Genomic DNA, 19,903 nt, shown 5'->3' with positions numbered 1-19,903 from the left:
AAAAAAAAAGCCAAATCAACCCACAACAGAACTTGGTCTCTCAATGTTGCCCAGGCTGGTCTTGAACTCCTGGACTCAATCGATCCTTCTGCCTTGCCCTCCTAAAGTGCTTGAATTACAGCCATGAGCCGCCACACAGGCCTTTTTTTTTTTTTTTTGAGATGAGATCTCACTCTGTCGACCAGGAGTGCAGTGGCAGGATTATAGCTCACTGCAGCCTCAACCTCCTGGGCTCAAGCAGTCCTCCTGTCTTAGCCTCCCAGGTAGCTGAGACTGCAGGTGCAGACCATCACGCCCAGCTAATTATTTTTATTCTTATTTTGTGTGTGTGTGTGTGTGTGTGTGTGTGTGGAGACAGGGTCTCGCTGTGTTGCTCAGGCTAGTTTCGGATGGTGGCTCATGCCTGTAATCCCAACACTTTGGGAGGCCGAGGAGGGCAGATCACCTGAGGTCAGGAGTTCGAGACCAGCTTGACCAACATGGAGAAACCCTGTCTCTACTAAAAATACATAATTAGTCGGGTGTGGTGGTGCATGCCTATAATCCCAGCTGCTCAGGAGGCTGAGGCGGGAGAATAGCTTGAACCTGGGAGGTGGAGGTTTCAGTGAGCCGAGATCGCGCCATTGCACTCCAGCCTGGGCAACAAGAGTGAAACTCCATCTCAAAAAAAAAAAAAAAAAAAAAAAAAAACAAAACTCCTGGGCTCAAGTAATCCTCCTGCCTTGGCCTCCCAAGGTGCTGGGATTTATAGACATGAGGCACTGCACCCATCTGTTTTCATTTAATTTTTTTTTTTTTTTTGAGACGGAGTCTTGCTCTGTCATCCAGGCTGGAGTGCAGTGATGTGATCTTGGCTCACTGCAATCTCTGCCTCCCAGGTTCAAACGATTCTCTCACCTCAGCCTCCTGAGTAGCTGGGATTACAGGCATACCCCACCACGCCTGGCTAATTTTGTAGTTTTAGTAGAGATAGGGTTTCTCCATGTTGGTCAGGCTGGTCTTGAATTCAAGTGATCTGCCCACCTCAGCCTCCCAGCCGCTGCGCCTGGCCTTGATTTAATTTCTTTTTTTTTTTTTTTTTGAGACGGAGTCTCGCTCTGTTGCCAGGCTGGAGTGCAGTGGCGTGATCTCACTTCACTGCAACCTCCACCTCCCAGGTTCAATTGATTCTCCTGTGTAGCTGGGACTACAAGCATGTGCTACCACACCCAACTAATTTTTTTTTTTTTTTTTTTGAGACAGAGTCTCGCTGTTGCCTAAGCTGGAGTGCAGTGGCACGATCTCGGCTCACTGCAGGCTCCGCCTCCCAGGTTCCCGCCATTCTCTTTCCTCTGCCTCCCGAGTAGCTGGGACTACAGGTGACCACCACCACACCCGGCTAATTTTTGTATTTTTAGTAGAGACGGAGTTTCACCATGTTGGCCAGGATGGTCTCAATTTCTTGACCTCATGATCCACCTGCCTTGGACTCCCAAAGTGCTGGGATTACAGGTGTGAGCCACTGCGCCTGGCTTGGTTTAATTTCTAAATGACCTAGTGGTGCTCTTGGTCTCCAAGGTTTGTATCTTCTTTAGGGTGTTGCTGTGCTTCCTTCAGCATTGGCAGGGGTCGGGTGAGCAGTTTCTTTCCTATTTATAAATGGCTTGCCTCACTCTCTTGCTTTTAGTCTATGGTCAAGTCCTGGCTGGGTGCAGTGGCTCACACCTGGAATCCCAGCACTCTGAAAGGCAGAGGTGGGAGGATGGTTTGAGCCCAGGAGTTCAAGATCAGCTTGCACAACACAGCGAGACCCGGTCTAAAAAAAAAAAAAAAGTTAGCAGGGCGTGGTGGCATGTGCTTGTGGCCCCAGCTACTCAGGAAGCTGAGGTGGGAGGATCGCTTATGCCTGGGAGGTCAAGGCTGCAGTGAGCCATGATTACATCACTGCAATCCAGCATGGGCAACTAAGCAAGTGTCAGTCAAGTCCTATCCAGATTTTGGGACCTTTTTTTGGGAATATTTAAAGCACTTAAATGCAAAGATCAATGTCAAGTCAGCTTTACTTTTTCTCTGATTTGAGCCCTGGGTCTGGCACCTAGACTTCTGCCTTGTGACCATAATCAGGGAACCAGACCTTTGCCCTAAGCCTTAAGCCAGAGCTCTGATTTCTAACTTGACTTTCTTGGCTGTCTGGTCAGCCCAGGGACAGGAGGCTTGATCTTTTTAAAATTTAATTTTTAGCTGGGCACAATAGTTCACACCTATAATCCCAGCACTTTGGGAGACCAAGGTGGGTGGATCACCTGAGGTCAGGAGTTCAAGAGCAGCTTGGCCAACATGGTGAAACCCTTTCTCTACTAATAATACAAAAATTAGCCAGGTGTGGTGGCGTGCGCCTGTAATCCCAGCTACTCGGGAGACTGAGGCAGGAGAATTGCTTGAACTTGGGAGGTGGAGGTTGCAGTGAGCCAAGATTGCGCCATTGCACTCCAGGCTGGGTCACAAGAATAAAACTGCATCTCCAAAAAAAAATTTAATTTTCTAAGAAGTGTAGGGGTGTAGGTCTTGCTATGTTACCCACGCTGGTCCCAGACTCCTGGCCTCAAGTGATCTCGCTTTAGCCTCCCGAGTACCTGGGATTATAGGTGCAAGAAAGAGGGCCTGGTTCAGGAGTCCTGCTCTTGAACTTCAGCCTTATTGGTAGGGTCCTCTACTACCTGCTGCTAAGCAGCTGCAAAGCTAACTGGTGACTCTAGGGCTAGAAACTCTGCTACTCTATTTCTTTAAATCCATGAAATGCGTTAAAGACCGGGGTCCTTCTGAGTGCCCTGTCTTAGCTGGGTCTACAACAGCCCTGTCCTTGGTGATCTAACTCTCTAATCATCTTAGATTAGATGTGTGGCTAAATCAATTTTAGCCACACAAAGAAAATAAAGGCCAGGCCGGGCGCAGTGGTTCACACCTGTAATCCCAGCACTTTGGGAGGCCGAGGCGGGTGGATCACAAGGTCAGGAGATTGACACCATCCTGGCTAACACGGCGAAACCCCATCTCTACTAAAAATACAAAAAATTAGCCGGGCGTGGTGGCGGGCACCGGTTGTCCCAGCTACTCAGGAGGCTGAGGCAGGAGAATGGCATGAACCCAGGAGGTGGAGCTTGCAGTGAGCCGAGACCGCGCCACTGCATTCCCGCCTGGGCGATACAGCGAGACTCCGTCTCAAAAAAAAAGAAAGAAAAGAAAGAAAAGAAAGGCCATCAGATGTCAGCTCCTTCCAGCTGAAACTTATTTGTATAGGTTCTGGGTTGAATTGTGCTCCCCTGACTCCCCTGCCAAATTAATATGTGGATGTTCTAATCCCCAGTACCTCAGAATGTGACCTTATTTGGAGATAGGGTCTTAACAAAGGTAATCACTGAAAGTAAGGTCTTTGGGGTGGGCCCTAATCCAGTACAACTGGTGTCCTTAAAATGATGTAAAGATACAGGGAGAAGACTGCCCTGTACAAGCCAGGGAGAGACCCAGAACAGATCTTTCTCTCACCACTCTCAGAAGGAACCAACACTTTGGTTCCTCTACAACTGTGAGAAAATAAATTTCTAGACTGGGCGCAGTGGTTCATACCTATAATCCCAGTACTTTGGGAAGTCAAGTTGGGCTGATCACTTGAGCTCAGGAATTTCAGAGCAGCCTGGCCAACCCCATCTCTACAAAAAATACAAAAACCAGTTGGGTGTGCTGGCACATGTCTATAATCCCAGCTATTTAGGAGGCTGCGGTGGGAGGATCACTTATGCCTGAGAGTTTGAGGCTGCAGTGAGCCGTGATCCCACCACTGAACTCCAGCCTGGGTAGCGGAGTGAGACACTGTCTCAAAATATATATATGGCCGGGTGCAGTGGCTCATGTCTATAATCCCAGTACTTTGGGAGGCTAAGGCGGGCAGATCACCTGAGGTCAGGAGTTCGAGACCAGCCTGGCCAACATGGTGAGACCCCGTCTCTACTAAAAATACAAAAAATTAGCCAGGCGTGGTGGCAGGTGCCTGTAATCCCAGCTATTTGGGATGCTGAGGCAGGTGAATCGCTTAAACCTGCGAGGCGGAGGTTGCAGTGAGGTGAGATTGTGCTATTGCACCCCAGCCTGGGTGACAGAGCAAGACTCTGTCACCAAAAAAAAAAAAAAAAGCCAGGCGTGGCATGCCTGTAATCCCAGCTACTCGGGAGGCTAAGACACAAGAATTGCTTGTGATCAAGCCACTGCATTCCAGCCTGGGTGACAGAGTGAGACTGTCTCAAAAACAAAACAAAACAACAACAAAAAGTATACAGGAGAATGTACATAGGTCATATGCAAATACTTCACCATGGTCACATTTAATATTCTATTAATTTTCTTTTCTCTTTTTTTTTTTTTTTTTTTGAGGGAGTTTTGCTCTTGTCACCCATGCTGGAGTGCAATGGCACCATCCCGGCTCACTTCAACCTCTGCCTCCCGGGTTCAAGCGATTCTCCTGCTTCAGCCTCCCAAGTAGCTAGAATTAATAGGCACCCACTACCATGCCTGGCTAATTTTTCCAAGATGGGCCAGGCTCCGTGGCTCACACCTGTAATCCCAGCACTTTGGGAGGCTAAGGTGGGCGGATCACGAGGCCAGGAGTTTGAGACCAGCCTGGCCAACATGGTGAAACCCCGTCTCTACTAAAGTTACAAAAAATTATCTGGGCATGGTGGTGGGCGCCTGTAATCTCAGCTACTCGGGAGGCTGAGGCAGGAGAATCGCTTGAACGTGGGAGGCAGAGGTTGCAGTGAGCTGAGATTGTGCCAGTGCACTCCAGCCTGGAAGACAGAGTGAGACTCCATCTCAAAAAAAAAAAAAAAAAAAAAATTAATTAATTAAAAAAAAATAAATTCCAAAATGGCCTAGCCTAACCTACAGATGCTTTCTCAGACCTTTTGATTCTACAATAAGATGCTATCTCAAAAATAAAAAAAAATTCATAGCATTTTATCACATGTGAAGTATGTGAAATTTGAGTCTCCATAAATAAAGCTTTGGAACACAGCCACTCTCACGCACTCTCACTTATTTACATATTGTCTTTGGCTGCTTTTATTCTTTATTTTTTGAAACTCACTCTGTCGCCCAGGCTGGAGTGCAGTGATACAATCTCGGCTCACTGCAACCTCTGCCTCCTGGGTTCAAGTGATTCTCCTGCCTCAGCCTCCCAAGTAGCTGGTATTACAGGTGCACCCCATCACGATTGGCTAATTTCTGCATTTTTAGTAGAGACAGGGTTTCACCATGTTGGCCAGGCTGTTCTCAAACTCCTGACCTCAAGTGATCCACCCGCCTCAGCCTTCCAAAGTGCTGGGATTACAGGCGTGAGCCACTGCGCCCGGATCTTTGGCTGCTTTTATGCAACAATGGCAGAGCTGAGCAGCTGCAATAGAGATGGAGATGGTTTGGCCTGTAAGCCTGAAACACTGACTCTCCGGCCCTTTACAGAAATTTGCTGAACCCTGGTCTAGATAGTGCTGCAGAGCAAGTAGGGAGCAAGGAGACAGACCGGAAAACTGATGAGAGGGTTTCAGGATAGAAGGTAGTTCATAGGGCTAAATGTGGCTTCGAAGACCAAATACATGAAGACTCAATGAGGAAGATCCCCTCCACCAACTCACTAAGAAATAACTACACAGGAGACAAAATTTGTTTAAAAAACAACTTCACATTTTGATGGAATATGGTCATTTGTTGAGTTGAAGGCATGGAGGAAAAGTGCTGTTCTGAAACAGAGTTCGAACTAAAGAGCCCATCCCATCCCCACATAATGAGCACTTTTTTTTTTCTTTTTTTTTTTTTTGAGACGGAGTCTCACTCTGTTGCCCAGGCTGGAGTGCAATGGCGCAATCTCAGCTCACTGCAAGCTCTGCCTCCCTGGTTCACGCCATTCTCCTGCCTCAGCCTCCCGAGTAGCTGGGACTACAGGCGCCTACCACTGCGCCCAGCTAATTTTTTGTATTTTTAGTAGAGACAGGGTTTCACCGTGTTAGCCAGGATGGTCTTGATCCCCTGACCTCATGATCCGCCTGCCTCGGCCTCCCAAAGTGCTGGGATTACAGGCGAGTCACCATGCCTGGCCATAGTAAGCACTTTTAATGACTAGCTCATCAATTTTTTTTTTTAATATGGAATTTCACTCTGTCGCCCAGGCTGGAGTGCAGTGGTGCGGTCTCGGCTCACTGCAACCTCTGCCTCCCAGGTTCAAGTGATTGTCGTGCCTCAGTCTCCTGAGTAGCTGGGACTATAGGCATATGCCACCATGCCTGGCTAGTTTTTGTATTTTTAATAGAGACAGCGTCTCACTGTGTTGGCCAGGCTGGTCTCGAACTTAGCTCATCATTTTGTTTATTATTTTTTAGAGACAGGGTCTCCCTCTGTTGCCCAGACTGGAGTGCAGTGGCATGATCATAACTCACTGCAGCCTCGAATTCCTGAGCTCAAGCAATTCTCCCACCTTAGCCTCCAAAGTAGCTGGGACTAGAGGCCCAGCTATTTTTGAAAATTTTTTGTAGAGATGGGGTCTCACTATGTTGTCCAGACTGGTCTCAAACTCCTGGCCTCAGGAGATTCTCCTGCCTCAGCCTCCCAAAGCACTGGGATTATTGGCATAAGCCACCATGCCCTGGCTCTAGCTCATCATTTTGTACTGACACCGCATTCATCAGAGCTAAAGATGCTGAACAACATTTGTAACTTTAAAATTCTACAGGTCACCTATAATCCCAGCACTTTGGGAGGCCGAGGTGGGCAGATCACAAGGTCAGGAGTTGGAGACCAGCCTGGCCAGCACAGTGAAACCCTGTCTGTATTAAAAAAAGAAAAAAATTAGGCGGGTATGGTGGTACACACCTGTAACCCCAGCTACTTGAGAGGCTGAGGCAGGAGAATTGCTTGAACCTGGGAGGCGGAGGTTGCAGTGAGCCGAGATTGTGCCATTGCACTCCAGGCTAGGTGACAGAGTGAGGCTCTATCTCAAAAAAAAAAAAAAAAAAAAAACAACTGCAGAAAAGGCCCATATGGGCAAAGTATAAGATTATTACTAAATTGGTATAGTGTACACTTAAAATTACATATTCACAAAAAGAGGTTAAGGAGAATTTAAATGCACTGATATTTTTATTTCTTGCAACCCGAGTTAAATTCACGTTTCCTTTCCTACAGAATGCAAAAAAGACATCCACAAGGCAACTCCACTTCTAAGTTACAAATTACTAGATGTTAGAAAACTTTCTCGAAGGACAGTGCACTATTTTTTACTTTTTGAGACAGAGTCTTGCTCTGTTGCCTTGGCTCACTGCAAACTCCGCCTCCTGAGTTCACGCCATTCTCCTGCCTCAGCCTCCCGGGTAGCTGGGACTACATGCGCCCGCCACCACGCCCGACTAATTTTTTATATTTTTAGTAGACACGAGGTTTCACTGTGTTAGCTAGGATGATCTCAATCTTCTGACCTCATGATCCGCCCGCTTCGGCCTTCCAAAGTGCTGAGATTACAGGCGTGATCCACTGTGCCCGGCCAAAGAGTGCACTATTTTTTTTTTTTTTTTTAATTTTTTTTGAGGCAGAGTCTCGCTCTGTCGTCCAGGCTGGAGTGCAATGGCGCTATCTCCGCTCACTGCAAGCTCCGCCTCCCGGGTTCACGCCATTCTCCTGCCTCAGCCTCCCGAGTAGCTGGGACTACAGGCGCCCGCCACCACGCCCAGCTAATTTTTTTTGTGTTTTTAGTAGAGATGGGGTTTCACCATGTTAGCTAGGATGGTCTCGATCTCCTGACCTCGTGATCCACCCATCTCAGCCTCCCAAAGCGCTGGGATTACAGGCGTGAGCCACCGCGCCCAGCCACTATTTTTTAAGTTAGTAGCACACTTAACATATAACCAACCTTAAGTTAGAAAAGTCATTTTTTGAAGGCACAGTTTGTTTCCACCCTAACTGTGGAAATCAAAATCTGTCTGCAGTACCAAATCCCATCCCACAGTCAGCCCAGCCATCTTTTTGCTTGTCTCCATGAAATGTGTCTAGTCTAGAGGGTAGCATTTTTTTGTCGATCCTAATCATCATGTGAAAAGTTTCTGGAGCCATGTTAGGTCTTCCTTTATTCTCTGTGAAAATGCAAGCAACTCATTTATAAAGTAGCATCAGCAACCAGGCCTTCCTGGGCATGGGAGTGGGGAAGAAGTGGCAGAAAGGACCAGCTCGCCGTCCTGTTGCTTAAGGACAGTCCCCTCAGCACAGGACGTAGAACGAGAGGGTCTGAACAAGAACAGGACAAAATGAGGCCCTCTGTCAGATGAAGACAAATTTCCAGAAAAGTGAAGGCAACTCTCCTTCCATATACCTGGGGTTAAGAAAAAAAAAAAACAAAAAACAGAAGGGCGGGTGACTGGCTTCATCAGTCCAGCAAAAAGGCAGGGAAGGTGCATAAAATAAGATGTTACTGTGCTTCAAGTCAGTTGAATCACTAATCTCATTATGCAAGTGGAAGGCTGCTGAGAATGTGGCAGTGGCCTTTACATGTATTTATTTTATATAATTAGCTTAGGTCTGAGGTATAATGACTAATCTCCACGAGTCTATGCCTGACGGTGATAAAAAGTTATGACATACATGGAAGGTGTTAGAGGAAAGAACTGGAAACAATTACAGTAAGTGGAACTGTGCACAAAAGCTGCTCTGCATCCCGGGTTCATGCTTTTAAGCAGCCTTTTTGCTGAAAGCCTCAGGAAGTAGTTTTGTTTGGGATGAGTGTTAAAATTTCCCTTCTACGTTATTGAGAAAATAATAATGCCGAGCTCATCTAATAAACAAATGTCTAGTTTGATATAAGCTTTAATCAGGCCCTCACACCCTGGGATGGTCGTTAATGACATGGATCGGAATCCCTGAGGTGGGTGGAATCTAACCAGTGGGTAGCACAGAAAGCTCGGCTTGCCTATGGAGGCTGTGGATATTTTTAGGAAGGTCATGCATTATGGGATGGGAATTTTTATAAACAAATTGCTACATAAAAACTAATGCACTGTTGCAGCACTTGTGGAGGTTTCCTTTGCTTTGAGACACCACTGTTTATAGGCTGCAGACTGTAAAGGGAAGTACTGGGAAATGGCAAAGGTCACATGGGCCAGTGCCATGTTTTAAGGTCAAAGGCACTGTTATTTTAAGTGACCTATCTCATTATTAAAATCAGTCACTTTCACCATCTTCAAAATATTTTGTTTTTTAAAAAGATAAGGGCCTTGTGGTTCCAACTATTTTGTTGGATGTACCAACATAAATCAGTTTTAATTGATGCTTCTATATGATTTCTTTTGTAAAATGAAAGGAGAAAATGAGCCGGGCCAGTTAAAATGGTATCTGGGCTTTTTTTCCCCCTTAGCTAAATCCTTCTATACAAAGTCAGTATCATTTATAGAGTTCCAGTCCTAAAACCAGGTGGCAGAGAAATAAGTGATGATTCAAGTTACCTTGCAAGAAGTGCAGAAGAGTGAGTGGGAATGCTAGACAGGTCAGGAGACCCCAGGTACCAAATAAACATTTTGCCCTACTGAGGCCTGCCTAATGGTGATTCCCAGAGGGGTGGAGGAAGACCATTGTGCAGCCACATCTGTGCGATACTCCATTCCCACAAACTCTATTGGGCGCCCCTGTCAGTCAGCCTGGCAGCCTCGAGCCAGTGGAAGACCTGTTGCAAATCACAGATGGAGAGTTCCAGATGAGAGCACGTGGGGAAGAGGGGCTCATCCAATTCCCCACACATTTCCAGGAGTCGCAGTGAGCAGTGCTGGTGTGAAGCTCTCCTACTAATATACATGCCAAGGATGGGGGGCTGGAGGGAAGTGGGGATATCTGCCAACAAAACAGCAACACGGCACACTCTATTTCCCATTCTAACACTGATCCTTTCCAGGAGGATGAAAGAATCACAGATAATGTGCTCAGTATGTGTGTGTGTGTGTGTGCGTGTGTGTGAATGATGACTCCTAAACAAAGGTGTGGGAAGGACCCTCCTCCACCAAATGACTGGCTCACAGGCCCCCTTAACACGCTGACTCATGGTAAGGCTTAGGAATGAGAAATAGAAGCTCATGACTGCAAGACTGAAATCCTGTCCCCATCTTTCCATATGCTCATTAAAATGAGAAATGCAACTCTTCTTATTCCAGCATGGTAATCAAACGCCCAAGATATGCAGGGCCAGGCTACTGTGCTCAGATGAAAACTCTAATAAGCATTTTGCTGGAAGAACTTGGTGAGGTGTTAACCCTAGGAAAATGTGGGACAAATACTTCCTTATAATAGCAAAAATGTCTTAAGACCTACTCTATTATAACATTTGCAAACACACATTAATTTACATACTAAAATAGTAAATGAAATTTCTTGGAAGTTCAAAAAAAGATCTTTCAAATCTTTTCATCACAATAGAGTGGAAACCCATCTGTCTTCAGAGTTGTCGAACTTTTCTTTCTGTGCTTTTTATGTTGACATCTAACTTGTCCACTTTGGTTGTCAGCCGGTCAAGAATGTCATCTTGCTCCTCAATTTCTGTCTGCATCCCCAGGGCTATGTCCTTCAGACGGCCCAGTCCCACGGACAGCTCATCTGTGGGAGGAGGAAATGACACGCAGGCATGAGCAAACAGTCACGGCACCTGCAAATGCTTCCTGATGGCGTGGGTAAGGGGGAGAGACAGGGATCTGTGTTGCCTGGTGGGGCTGCACCCACTGCAGAGATGAGTCTTGACTTAATTGATTCTGTCAGGGTCAAGAGTAAAGCCTCTTTCCCAGGTTTGTGAGAGTGTGTGTGTGTGTGTGTACGTGTGTACGTGTGTGTGTGTGTGTGTGTGTGTGTGTACGCACGCTGGGGGTAGGGAGATATGCCCAGGGCTGGGGTGTGTGTGTGTGTGTGTGTGTGTGTGTGTGTGTGTGTGTGTGTGTGTGTGTGTGTGTGTGTGTGTGTGTGTGTGTGTGTGTGTGTGTGCGCGCACGCGCGCGCGCTGGGGGTAGGGAGATATGCCCAGGGCTGGTGTGTGTGTGTGTGTGTGTGTGTGTGTGTGTGTGTGTGTGTGTGTACGTGTACGCACGCTGGGGGTAGGGAGATATGCCCAGGGCTGCTTTCTGCCTTTTTACTAGGAACAGCAGCCAGGAAAGAGCCAGAGAGGAGAGAGAAGAGGTGGTGCTTTGTAAGCCTTCTTAGTTGCAAGATTAAATATAAAACACTAAGAGAAAAAGGATCAGGATACACAAATGCTTAGCACTGGTACTACAAATCTAAGCAAAATCAGTTTGTTTTTTTTTTTTGAGACAGCATTTTGCTCTATCGCCCAGGCCAGAGTGCAGTGCCATGATCTCAGCTCACTGCAACCTCTGCCTCCCGGGTTAAAGCAATTCTTCTGCCTCAGCCTCCCGAGTAGCTGGGATTACAGGCACACGCCACCACGCCTGACTAATTTTTTTTGTATTTTTAGTAGACACAGGGTTTCACCGTATTGGCCAGGCTGGTCTCGAACTCCTTACCTTGTGATCCGCCCGCCTCGGCCTCCCAAAGTGCTAGGATTACAGGCGTGAGCCACCGTGCCCGGCCAAAATCAGTTTTTTTTAAAAAGGTAGTCTTGGCCAGGCACAATGGCTCGTGCCTGTAATCCCAGCACTTTGAGAGGCTGAGGCGGGTGGATCGTATGAGGTCGGGAGTTTGAGGCCAGCTTGGCCAACATGGTGAAACCCCATCTCTACTAAAAAATATAAAAATTAGCCGGATGTGGTGGTGCATGCCTGTATTCCCTGCTACTCGGGAGGCTGAGGCAGGAGAATCACTTGAACCTGAGAGGAGGAGGTTGCAGTAAGCTGAGATCAATGCACTGCACTCCAACCTGGGCGACAGAGCAAGACTCCGTCTCAAAAAATAAAATAAAAAGATAGGCTGAGTGTGGTGACTCATGCCTGTAATCCCAGCACTTTGGGAGGCCGAGGTGGGTGGATGACTTGAGGTCAGGCGATCAAGACCATCCTGGCTAACATGGTGAAACCCCGTCTCTACTAAAAATACAAAAATTATCTGGGCATGGTGGTGCACACCTTGTAATCCCAGCTACTCAGGAGGCTGAGGCATGAGAATCGCTTGAACCCAGAAGGCAGAGGCTGCAGCGAACTGAGATTGCGCCACTGCACTCCAGCCTGGGCAATAGAGTAAAACTCTCAGAAAGAAATTTAAAAAAATAAAAAGATTGTCTTCAGGTCAGGCACAGTGGCTCATGCTTGTAATCTCAGCACTCTGGGAGGCTGAGGTGGGAGGATCACTTGAGCCCAGGAGTTGGAGACCAGCCTGGGCAACAAAACGAGACTCCATCTCTAAAAAAGAAAAGAAAAGAAAGAGAAAAACAGTATAATTAAAATTAAAAAAAAAAAAGATAAGTCTTCAGCTCTTTGCTTCTTAAGCTTACTAAAATTCATGGCCTCATGCTCCATGGAGAGCAGAGCCTGTGGTTGCCTCAGGCCTCAGGAGGAAGCTCACTGGCAGCCAGGGCAGCAAAGGATAAGCAAACAGAGAGGCTGAGATAAAATGTGTGATAATGTAAAACCACCAGGCCAGGGCACTGGAGTCCAGAAAGCTTGCCTGAGATCCTGAAATAGCAGGGAGATAGTGTTAAGACGGGAAGAGTGTGAACAAAGGCAACACTCCCTGCCCCACCAGAGTGGCCTGGCCTAGCCTGTGTCAGCAGGGCCAGAGGGCTGAGCTCTGAACTAGCCACTCGCCCTTCTGCCCAGGCCCACCTCCTACTCTAGACTGCGTCCTGCCGGGACCTGCCTAGCTGCCAGTCCACAGTGCCAACTGTGCACCCTCAGCACCTCCTAGTGGCAGGCAGTACTCAGCACTTCTTCTTGCCTCTCTGAATGCAGTATCCTTCCTCAAAGTCCCTTCTCACACTTCCTGCCAGCAGGCACCAACCATACCACTAGCCCTAACCACTCCCTTTCTCCTAGTGAAGGACAAAGGGCTTTCACGCCTCTCTGGGTTTCTCTGGAGTGGTTAGATCTGGGCAGACACACCTTCTGCCTCAGAGAAGTCTTTGGCTCTGGAGGACAGAGTCCAGGGCATAGAAGGAGGTGGCAGCTGTCTGGGGCTTCCCAGACAGCAAGCAGGAGCAAACCTGTGCACAGACACTCCATGTGCATCTTCATGAGTTTCAGTTTTGCCTTCCACTAGATACCTTTACAGCAGGGGAGGATTTTATTATTTGTCCCCTCCACTTTGCCAACTCCTAACAGGGGCTGGGAGACTGACAGGGTGACCCAGGTCACCACGGGGGAGATTTCTGTTCAGGGAGTAGCGGTAGGAGGAGGCAGCAAGTCTGGGACACGACTTAGAATAAACTCACAGAACTGCCCACAGGCCAACACCTACTTGAACTTCAAGTAACTGACTTTTCCATTCAAAAAATAATCACTGGCTAGGGTGCAGTGGCTCACGCCTATAATCCCAGCACTTTGGGAGGCCGAGGCAGGCGGGTCACCTGAGGTTAGGAGTTCGAGACCAGCCTGACCAACAAGGAGAAACCTCATCTCTACTAAAAATACAAAATTAGCTGAGCATGGTGGTGCATGCCTGTAATTCCAGCTACTCAGGAGGCTGAGGCAGGAGAATCACTTGAACCCAGGAGGCGGAGGTTGCGGTGAGCTGAGATTGCGCCATTGCATTGCAGCCTGGGCAACAAAAGCAAAACTCCCTCTCAAAACAAAACAAAACATAACAAAAAATAATCACTAAGTGCTTGCCTGCTGGGCCCCAGATACAAAGTAGTGACAAAATGGAAACACTCCCATGCTGTCCTGGAATCTACAGTCTGATTGGGAAGACAGCAGGCAAACCAGCAGATACACAATCACAAACGGCCAGGGCAGCCCCCTGGAAACACAAGGGTCCTGAGACAGGGAGAGGAGGCCACACTAATGCAAGACTGACAGAAAGAGAAGGAGCCAGCCTGCAGAGAGTCGGGGGAGCCCATCCAGGCAGATAGGGGCCACGAGGCAGAAAGAACTCACATCAGAAATCCCACACGAGCCTGCAGGTAATGAGGGCAGAAGGGACTAGGGCAGGCAAAGAGAGCCTGGACTACACTGTGAGTGTGTGGGGTTCCATGAGAGAGTTCTGGAAGAATATACCCCTCACTTCTTCTTCTTTTTTTTTTTTAGATGGAATTTCGCTCGTTGCCCAGGTTGGAGTGCAATGGTGCGATCTTGGCTCACTGCAACCTCTGCCTCCTGGGTTCAAGTGATTCTCCTGCCTCAGCCTCCTGATAGCTGGGATTACAGGCGCCTGCCACCACGCCCGGCTAATTTTTGTATTTTTAGTAGAGGCAGGGTTTCACCATGTTGGTCAGGCTGGTCTTGAACTCCTGACCTCAGGTGATCCACCCGCCTTGGCCTCCCGAAGTGCTGGGATTACAGGCGTGAGCCACTGCACCCGGCCCCCTGCACACCCTTCTGTTTTGAAACATCATGCTGGAGGCTGTGTGGCCAAAGTGCCAATTGCAACATGAGCGCTAACTCTTACCATCCCAGGCATTTTCTGGCTCAGGTAACCTTCCCACTGTTCTCAGAGGTAGCCCATTTCACAAGGAGGAAAACAGGGCTCTGAGTGGCCAGGTGGGAAGGATGGAGTGAGCGGTCATGTCCAGGCTACACTTTATGGCCTCTCAGGGACTCCTGGGTCCCTGGTGCTGTTCATGAAAGTGAGAGGTGGGGAGGCTTGACTGGGCTGGAAGTAGGAAATGGTGAGAAGTGGAGAGATTCCAGAGACAGTGAGGTGGCAAGACGGACCCAGCTTGGCGTGGGATGTGATGTGTGGTGAGGGAACGGAAGCTGGAGGATGCTCATTTAGGGGCTATGCTTGGCGTGAGCTGCCTGAAGGACAGTGGCTTACAGAAGCTGGTGTGGTGCTCAGTCTTACCTAGGTTGCTGTCGATCTTCTGGTGATAGGCTTGAAGGTGTGGGTTCTTTGGGTAAGCATCGGTACTCACGGCAGAACCAGCCCCTCTGGGGACAGGGTCTAAGTTTAGAAGGAAACACCAGGAGAGCGGTTAATTGACATTCCTTCAAATGCTGCTTCACATACCCAAAACAACTTCATCTGGAAATGGGTGGAAGGAATGAAGGGGTTGGTTCTGAGGCTATCTAGAGGGATGAGGGAGGAGCACAGTGCAGACTCATGGGCCAGAAGGAGAGACGCTTCCACAGGGTAGGAGAGGGTTCTCACTTTCCTTCAGTACTTGGGAGATCAAACACCCTCAAACTAAGCATCACCTACTCCTGGTGCACAAGCTCAGGAAAGACAGAGTCACACAAGTGACAATACACCAGTGGAACTGCAATAATGCAAAACTACACAGTCTGTGGACAAAGTATAAAAATACAAATTGTTACCTTACATAAATGGAATTATGGGTAATTTTGTTTCTTTCTGAAATTTATTTCTACACTATCTTTTCACTTGAAACAAATAAGCAAAAAAAAAAAAAAAAAGAAATGTTAAATAATGCACATTTGCCACAAGAAATCTTCCTTGAACTTTAGTTTCTTCCTTTTTAAAATTATCTTTCTCGGCTTGAATGAACTTCAGTTTCTAAATGCACACGGAAAAGCCCTGTCATCTCAGTTTATCTCTTTTAGGGAAACATCACTTTCTAGACTTAGCATATTTCCTCCAGCACCAACCAACTGAAACCATTCTGCAAACTGTGTCGATTTTTTCTTCAGTCTTTTAAGTTAATATATACTGCACAAATGAAAACTCTCTTTAATTCCTTAAAATTGTGTCTTGGGTGCAGTGTCCTGTGCCACTTCTCCAGGGTGTGATGAGGCCAGTTTTCCCAGCCCTTGCCTTTCAATTTACACTCACTTCCTCCACTTGCCTTTCCAGACTGAACTGTGCTGATGATGTTAGTCTCTCCTGCTCCCCACTCTTCCTCCAGCTGGTCTCTCCTCAGCTGCATCAACCACAACCATGGTGGGTTCCAGAGCTTCCACGGTGTATCGTTTTCTTGAAGGCAGCACAGTAAGCCTTTGGTTTCTAGCACCAATTTCAATGTACCTGGCTATTGGGGGGCCTATGGAGGAGGCTCCAGGAGCCCTAAATTCCTTTCCAGATAAGGGATGTTTCTGGGCCTATCACTTGATAGAAGTGGAATGATTCGTCAACACTGTCTTGCACACCTTGTTCATGTGGCTGCCGCTCCTCCTGCTTGGGCTGGAGGCTGTATTAGTCCCTCACTGATGCTGTGACAAATGACCACAAACTTGTCTTATGGTTCTGGAGGTCGGAAGTCCAACATGGGTCTCACTGGGCGAGTCGGGGTGTCCTCAGGGTTGCACTCCTTCTGGAGCTCTTGGGAAGAATCTAATTCCTCACCTTTTGCAGTTTCTAGAGTTCACCTGTGTACCTTGGCAGGTGGGCCCCTTTCTCTATCTTCAAGGCCAGCAGCATCTTCAGATCTCTGACTCTGCCGCTCTCTCTCTTGCTTCTCTTTCCACTTAAAAGAGACCTTTGTGATGACACTGGACCCAACTGGACAACCCAGGATAATCTCCCCATCTTGCTGATTAGCAATTGTAACTCCATCTGCAACTGTAATTCCACCTTTGCCATATAACCTAACACACTCATGGGGTCTGGGGATTAGGACATGGACAGCTTTGGCGGGCCATTATTCTATTTACCAAAGGGTTTTTCTGCAGTTCGCTTTTTACTGCTGGAACAACTGAGAATGACACAGGCAGGAACCAATGATAGGCACGATCATTTTCTTTTTTGAGACAGAGTTTCACTCTTGTTGCCCAGGCTATAGTGCAGTGGCGTGATCTCAGCTCACTGCAACCTCCGCCTCCCAGGTACAAGTGATTCTCCTGTCTGAGCCTCCCAAGTAGCTTGGATTAGAGGCATGTGCCACCACATTTGGCTAATTTTTTTGTATTTAGTAGAGACACGGTTTCACCACGTTATTAGTCAGGCTGGTCACAAACTCCTGACCTCAGGTGATTCACCCAGCTTGGCCTCCCAAAGTGCTGGGATTACAGGCATGTGTTACTGTACCAGGCCGGCCGGGCAGGCTCATTTTCAATGGAATGCAGGCCCTCACTTCCTTATTCTCCTCTCCATGGAGGGAGGGAGGGAGAGAAGGAGGAGCCTCACCATAATGCACACCCCCAGCTCCGAAAGAGAGTGCTGGGTCCCTAAGGCCCTTCAGCTAGCATGGGTGATGCCAGCAGCTGGGGCCCCTGCCCACCTCCCCAGAGAGGTTGCCACTGCCCCCCAAGGACCAACGCCAAACCTAGAGGTCTCCCCCCAGAATTCAAATGTGGCTGTGTACACAGGTATCCACTTACCTGTATCATCCAGCCTTCTAAGGTTTGGGTGGCTGGCCTGGTACTTTGCTTCCTGTTCTTTACTTGAACTTATGGCTTCTTTCAATCTTTGGATAAAAGTTCACAAAAAAGAAAATGTTTAAAAAGGAAAAACCCCTATGACAATGTTATCAGTCTTTTCACATAATGCCTGTGTGCTAAAAATCAAATGCCTCCTCTGTGCCAAACTCTTTCTGACCGAAGTAGGGATGTCAACAGCTTCTCCCAGGAGCACAGTTGGCCAAGCAATAAGCTTATGAAGACCCCTGCCTCAGAAGTGTGGCAGCTAAGCCAGGTGTGGTGACTCATGCCTGTAATCCCAGCATTTTGGGAAACTGAGGTGGGAGAACTGCCTGAGCCCACAAGTGTGAGATCTGGGCAACATAATGAGACCTTGTCTTTACTGAGAAAAAAAAAAAAAAAAGCAGTGTAGCATCGAGTTAGGTGGCCCTCTCTCAGGGAAACCTGGATTCCTAGGACCAGGCAGAGGAAAAGCACGTGGAACAACCAAACGGGTACTTTAGACTACAGTCAGCAAACAATGACCTGCTGATCACATCTGGCTCGCCTCCTGTTTTTGTATTGTTTCCCCGTTCTTTTTTTTTTTTTTTTTTGAGATGGAGTCTTGCTTTGTCACCCAGGCTGGAGTGCAGTGGCGTGATCTTGGCTCACTGCAACCTCTGCCTCTCGGGTTCAAGTGATTCTCCCGCCTTAGTCTCCCAAGTAGCTGGGATATTACAGTTATAGGCACGTGCAGGTGGGGGAGGGGGAAGGGATAGCATAAGGAGATACACCTAATGCTAAATGACGAGTTAATGGGTGCAGCACACCAGCATGGCACATGTATACATATGTAACTAACCTGCACATTGTGCACATGTACCCTAAAACTTAAAGTATAAAAAAAAAAATACAGTTATAGGCACGCGCCACCATGCCCAGCTAATTTCTGTATTTTCAGTAGAGACAGGGTTTCACCATGTTGGCCAGGCTGGTCTCGAACTCCTGATCCCAAGTGATCCACCCACCTTGGCCTCCCAAAGTGTTGAGATTACAGACATGAGCCACTGCGCCTGGCCCGAAGTTATTTTTATTATGGTAAAATACACATAACAAAATTTCACCTGTTTTTATATGACCATAAGCAAAGAATGGCCTTAGAGATGACCATCTGCACCTCAGATGACAAACTTAGAACCTCAAGAGTTTCATTCTTCTCATTAGTGCACTTATATTACCAGAATACTGTACTCAACTATTACTGTTTTTGTTGTTGTTGTTGTTTGAGATAGGGTCTCTCTCTGTCACCAAGTTTGGAGTACAGTGGTGCAAACACTGAAGTCTCTAACTCCTAGGCTCGTGATCCTCCTACCTCAGCCTCCTGGGTAGCTGAGACCACAGGAACTCACCACCCTGCCTGGCTTTTTTTCTTTTTTTTTTTTAATTTTTTGAGACAGAGTCCCGCTCTGTCACTTAGGCTGGAGTGCAGTGGTGCAATCTCGGCTCACTGCAGCCTCTGCCTCCCGGGTTCAAGTGATTCTCCTGCCTCAGGCTCCTGAGTAGCTGGGATTACAGGCCCCCACCACCACGCCTGGCTATTTTTTGTATTTTTAGTAGAGACACAGTTTCACCATGTTGGGCAGGCTCGTCACGAACTCCTGACCTCAGCTGATCCGCCTGCCTTAGCCTCCCAAAGTTCTGGGATTACAGGCATAAGCCACTACGCTTGGCCAATTTTTTAATTTTTTGTTTTTCTTTTTGAGGCAGTCTTGCTCTGTTGCCCAGGCTGGAGTGCAGTGGCGCGATCTCGATTTACTGCAACCTCCACCTCCCGGGTTCAAGCTATTCTTCTGCCTCAGCCTCCTGAGTAGCTGGGATCACAGGTGCCTACTCAAGTGATCCTCCTGCCTCAGCCTCCAAAAGTGCCAGGATTACAGCCATGCAGGCATGAGCCACTGTGTCCACCCTATTACTTTTTTTTTTCTTTTGAGATGGAGTCTCGCTCTGTTGCCCAGGCTGGAGTGCAGTGGCGCGATCTTGGCTCACTGCAACCTCCGCTGACCAGGTTCACACCATTCTCCTGTCTCAGCCTCCCGAGTAGCTGGGACTACAGGCGCCCACCACCAGGCCCGGCTAATTTTTTGTATTTTTAGTGGAGACGGGGTTTCACCGTGTTAGCCAGGATGGTCTCGATCTCCTGACCTCGTGATCTGCCTGCCTCAGCCTCCCAAAGTGCTGGGATTACAGGCGTGAGCCACCGCGCCTGGCCACTGTTTTTATATTTTAAATTTTGTCACTAAAAAGTTGTGAAAATATGTTTTTTTCTCACCACCTAAGTTCCTATAAAATATCTTTGATTTTGCTCCGTGGCCTAGTTTGCTGACTCTGGCTGTAGACAGGAATAGCTCTTGCAACTCAAAGTCATTTAGACTGTGCCTGATGCCCTAGTGATCCCCCTGCCATCC

At 47.8% G+C, this 19,903-nt stretch overlaps 1 protein-coding gene across 1 annotated transcript in view; it reads right to left on the bottom strand.

Moving 5' to 3' along the window:
* Positions 1–7,591: 7,591 nt before the first annotated feature.
* Positions 7,592–19,903, bottom strand: part of SNAP29 (synaptosome associated protein 29) — a 32,041-nt gene continuing 19,729 nt past the window's right edge. Inside the window, 3 exon segments of the mRNA NM_001133275.1 lie at positions 7,592–10,644; positions 14,989–15,087; positions 17,421–17,506. Coding sequence (NP_001126747.1) covers positions 10,487–10,644; positions 14,989–15,087; positions 17,421–17,506 — 343 coding nt within the window. The 3' untranslated portion in view covers positions 7,592–10,486.

This window comes from Pongo abelii, chromosome 23, assembly GCF_028885655.2.
Source record: "Pongo abelii isolate AG06213 chromosome 23, NHGRI_mPonAbe1-v2.0_pri, whole genome shotgun sequence".
Lineage (NCBI taxonomy): Eukaryota > Metazoa > Chordata > Mammalia > Primates > Hominidae > Pongo > Pongo abelii.
Note: the sequence above shows the minus strand (reverse complement) of the source record. Positions and strands in the feature narration are given on the sequence as shown.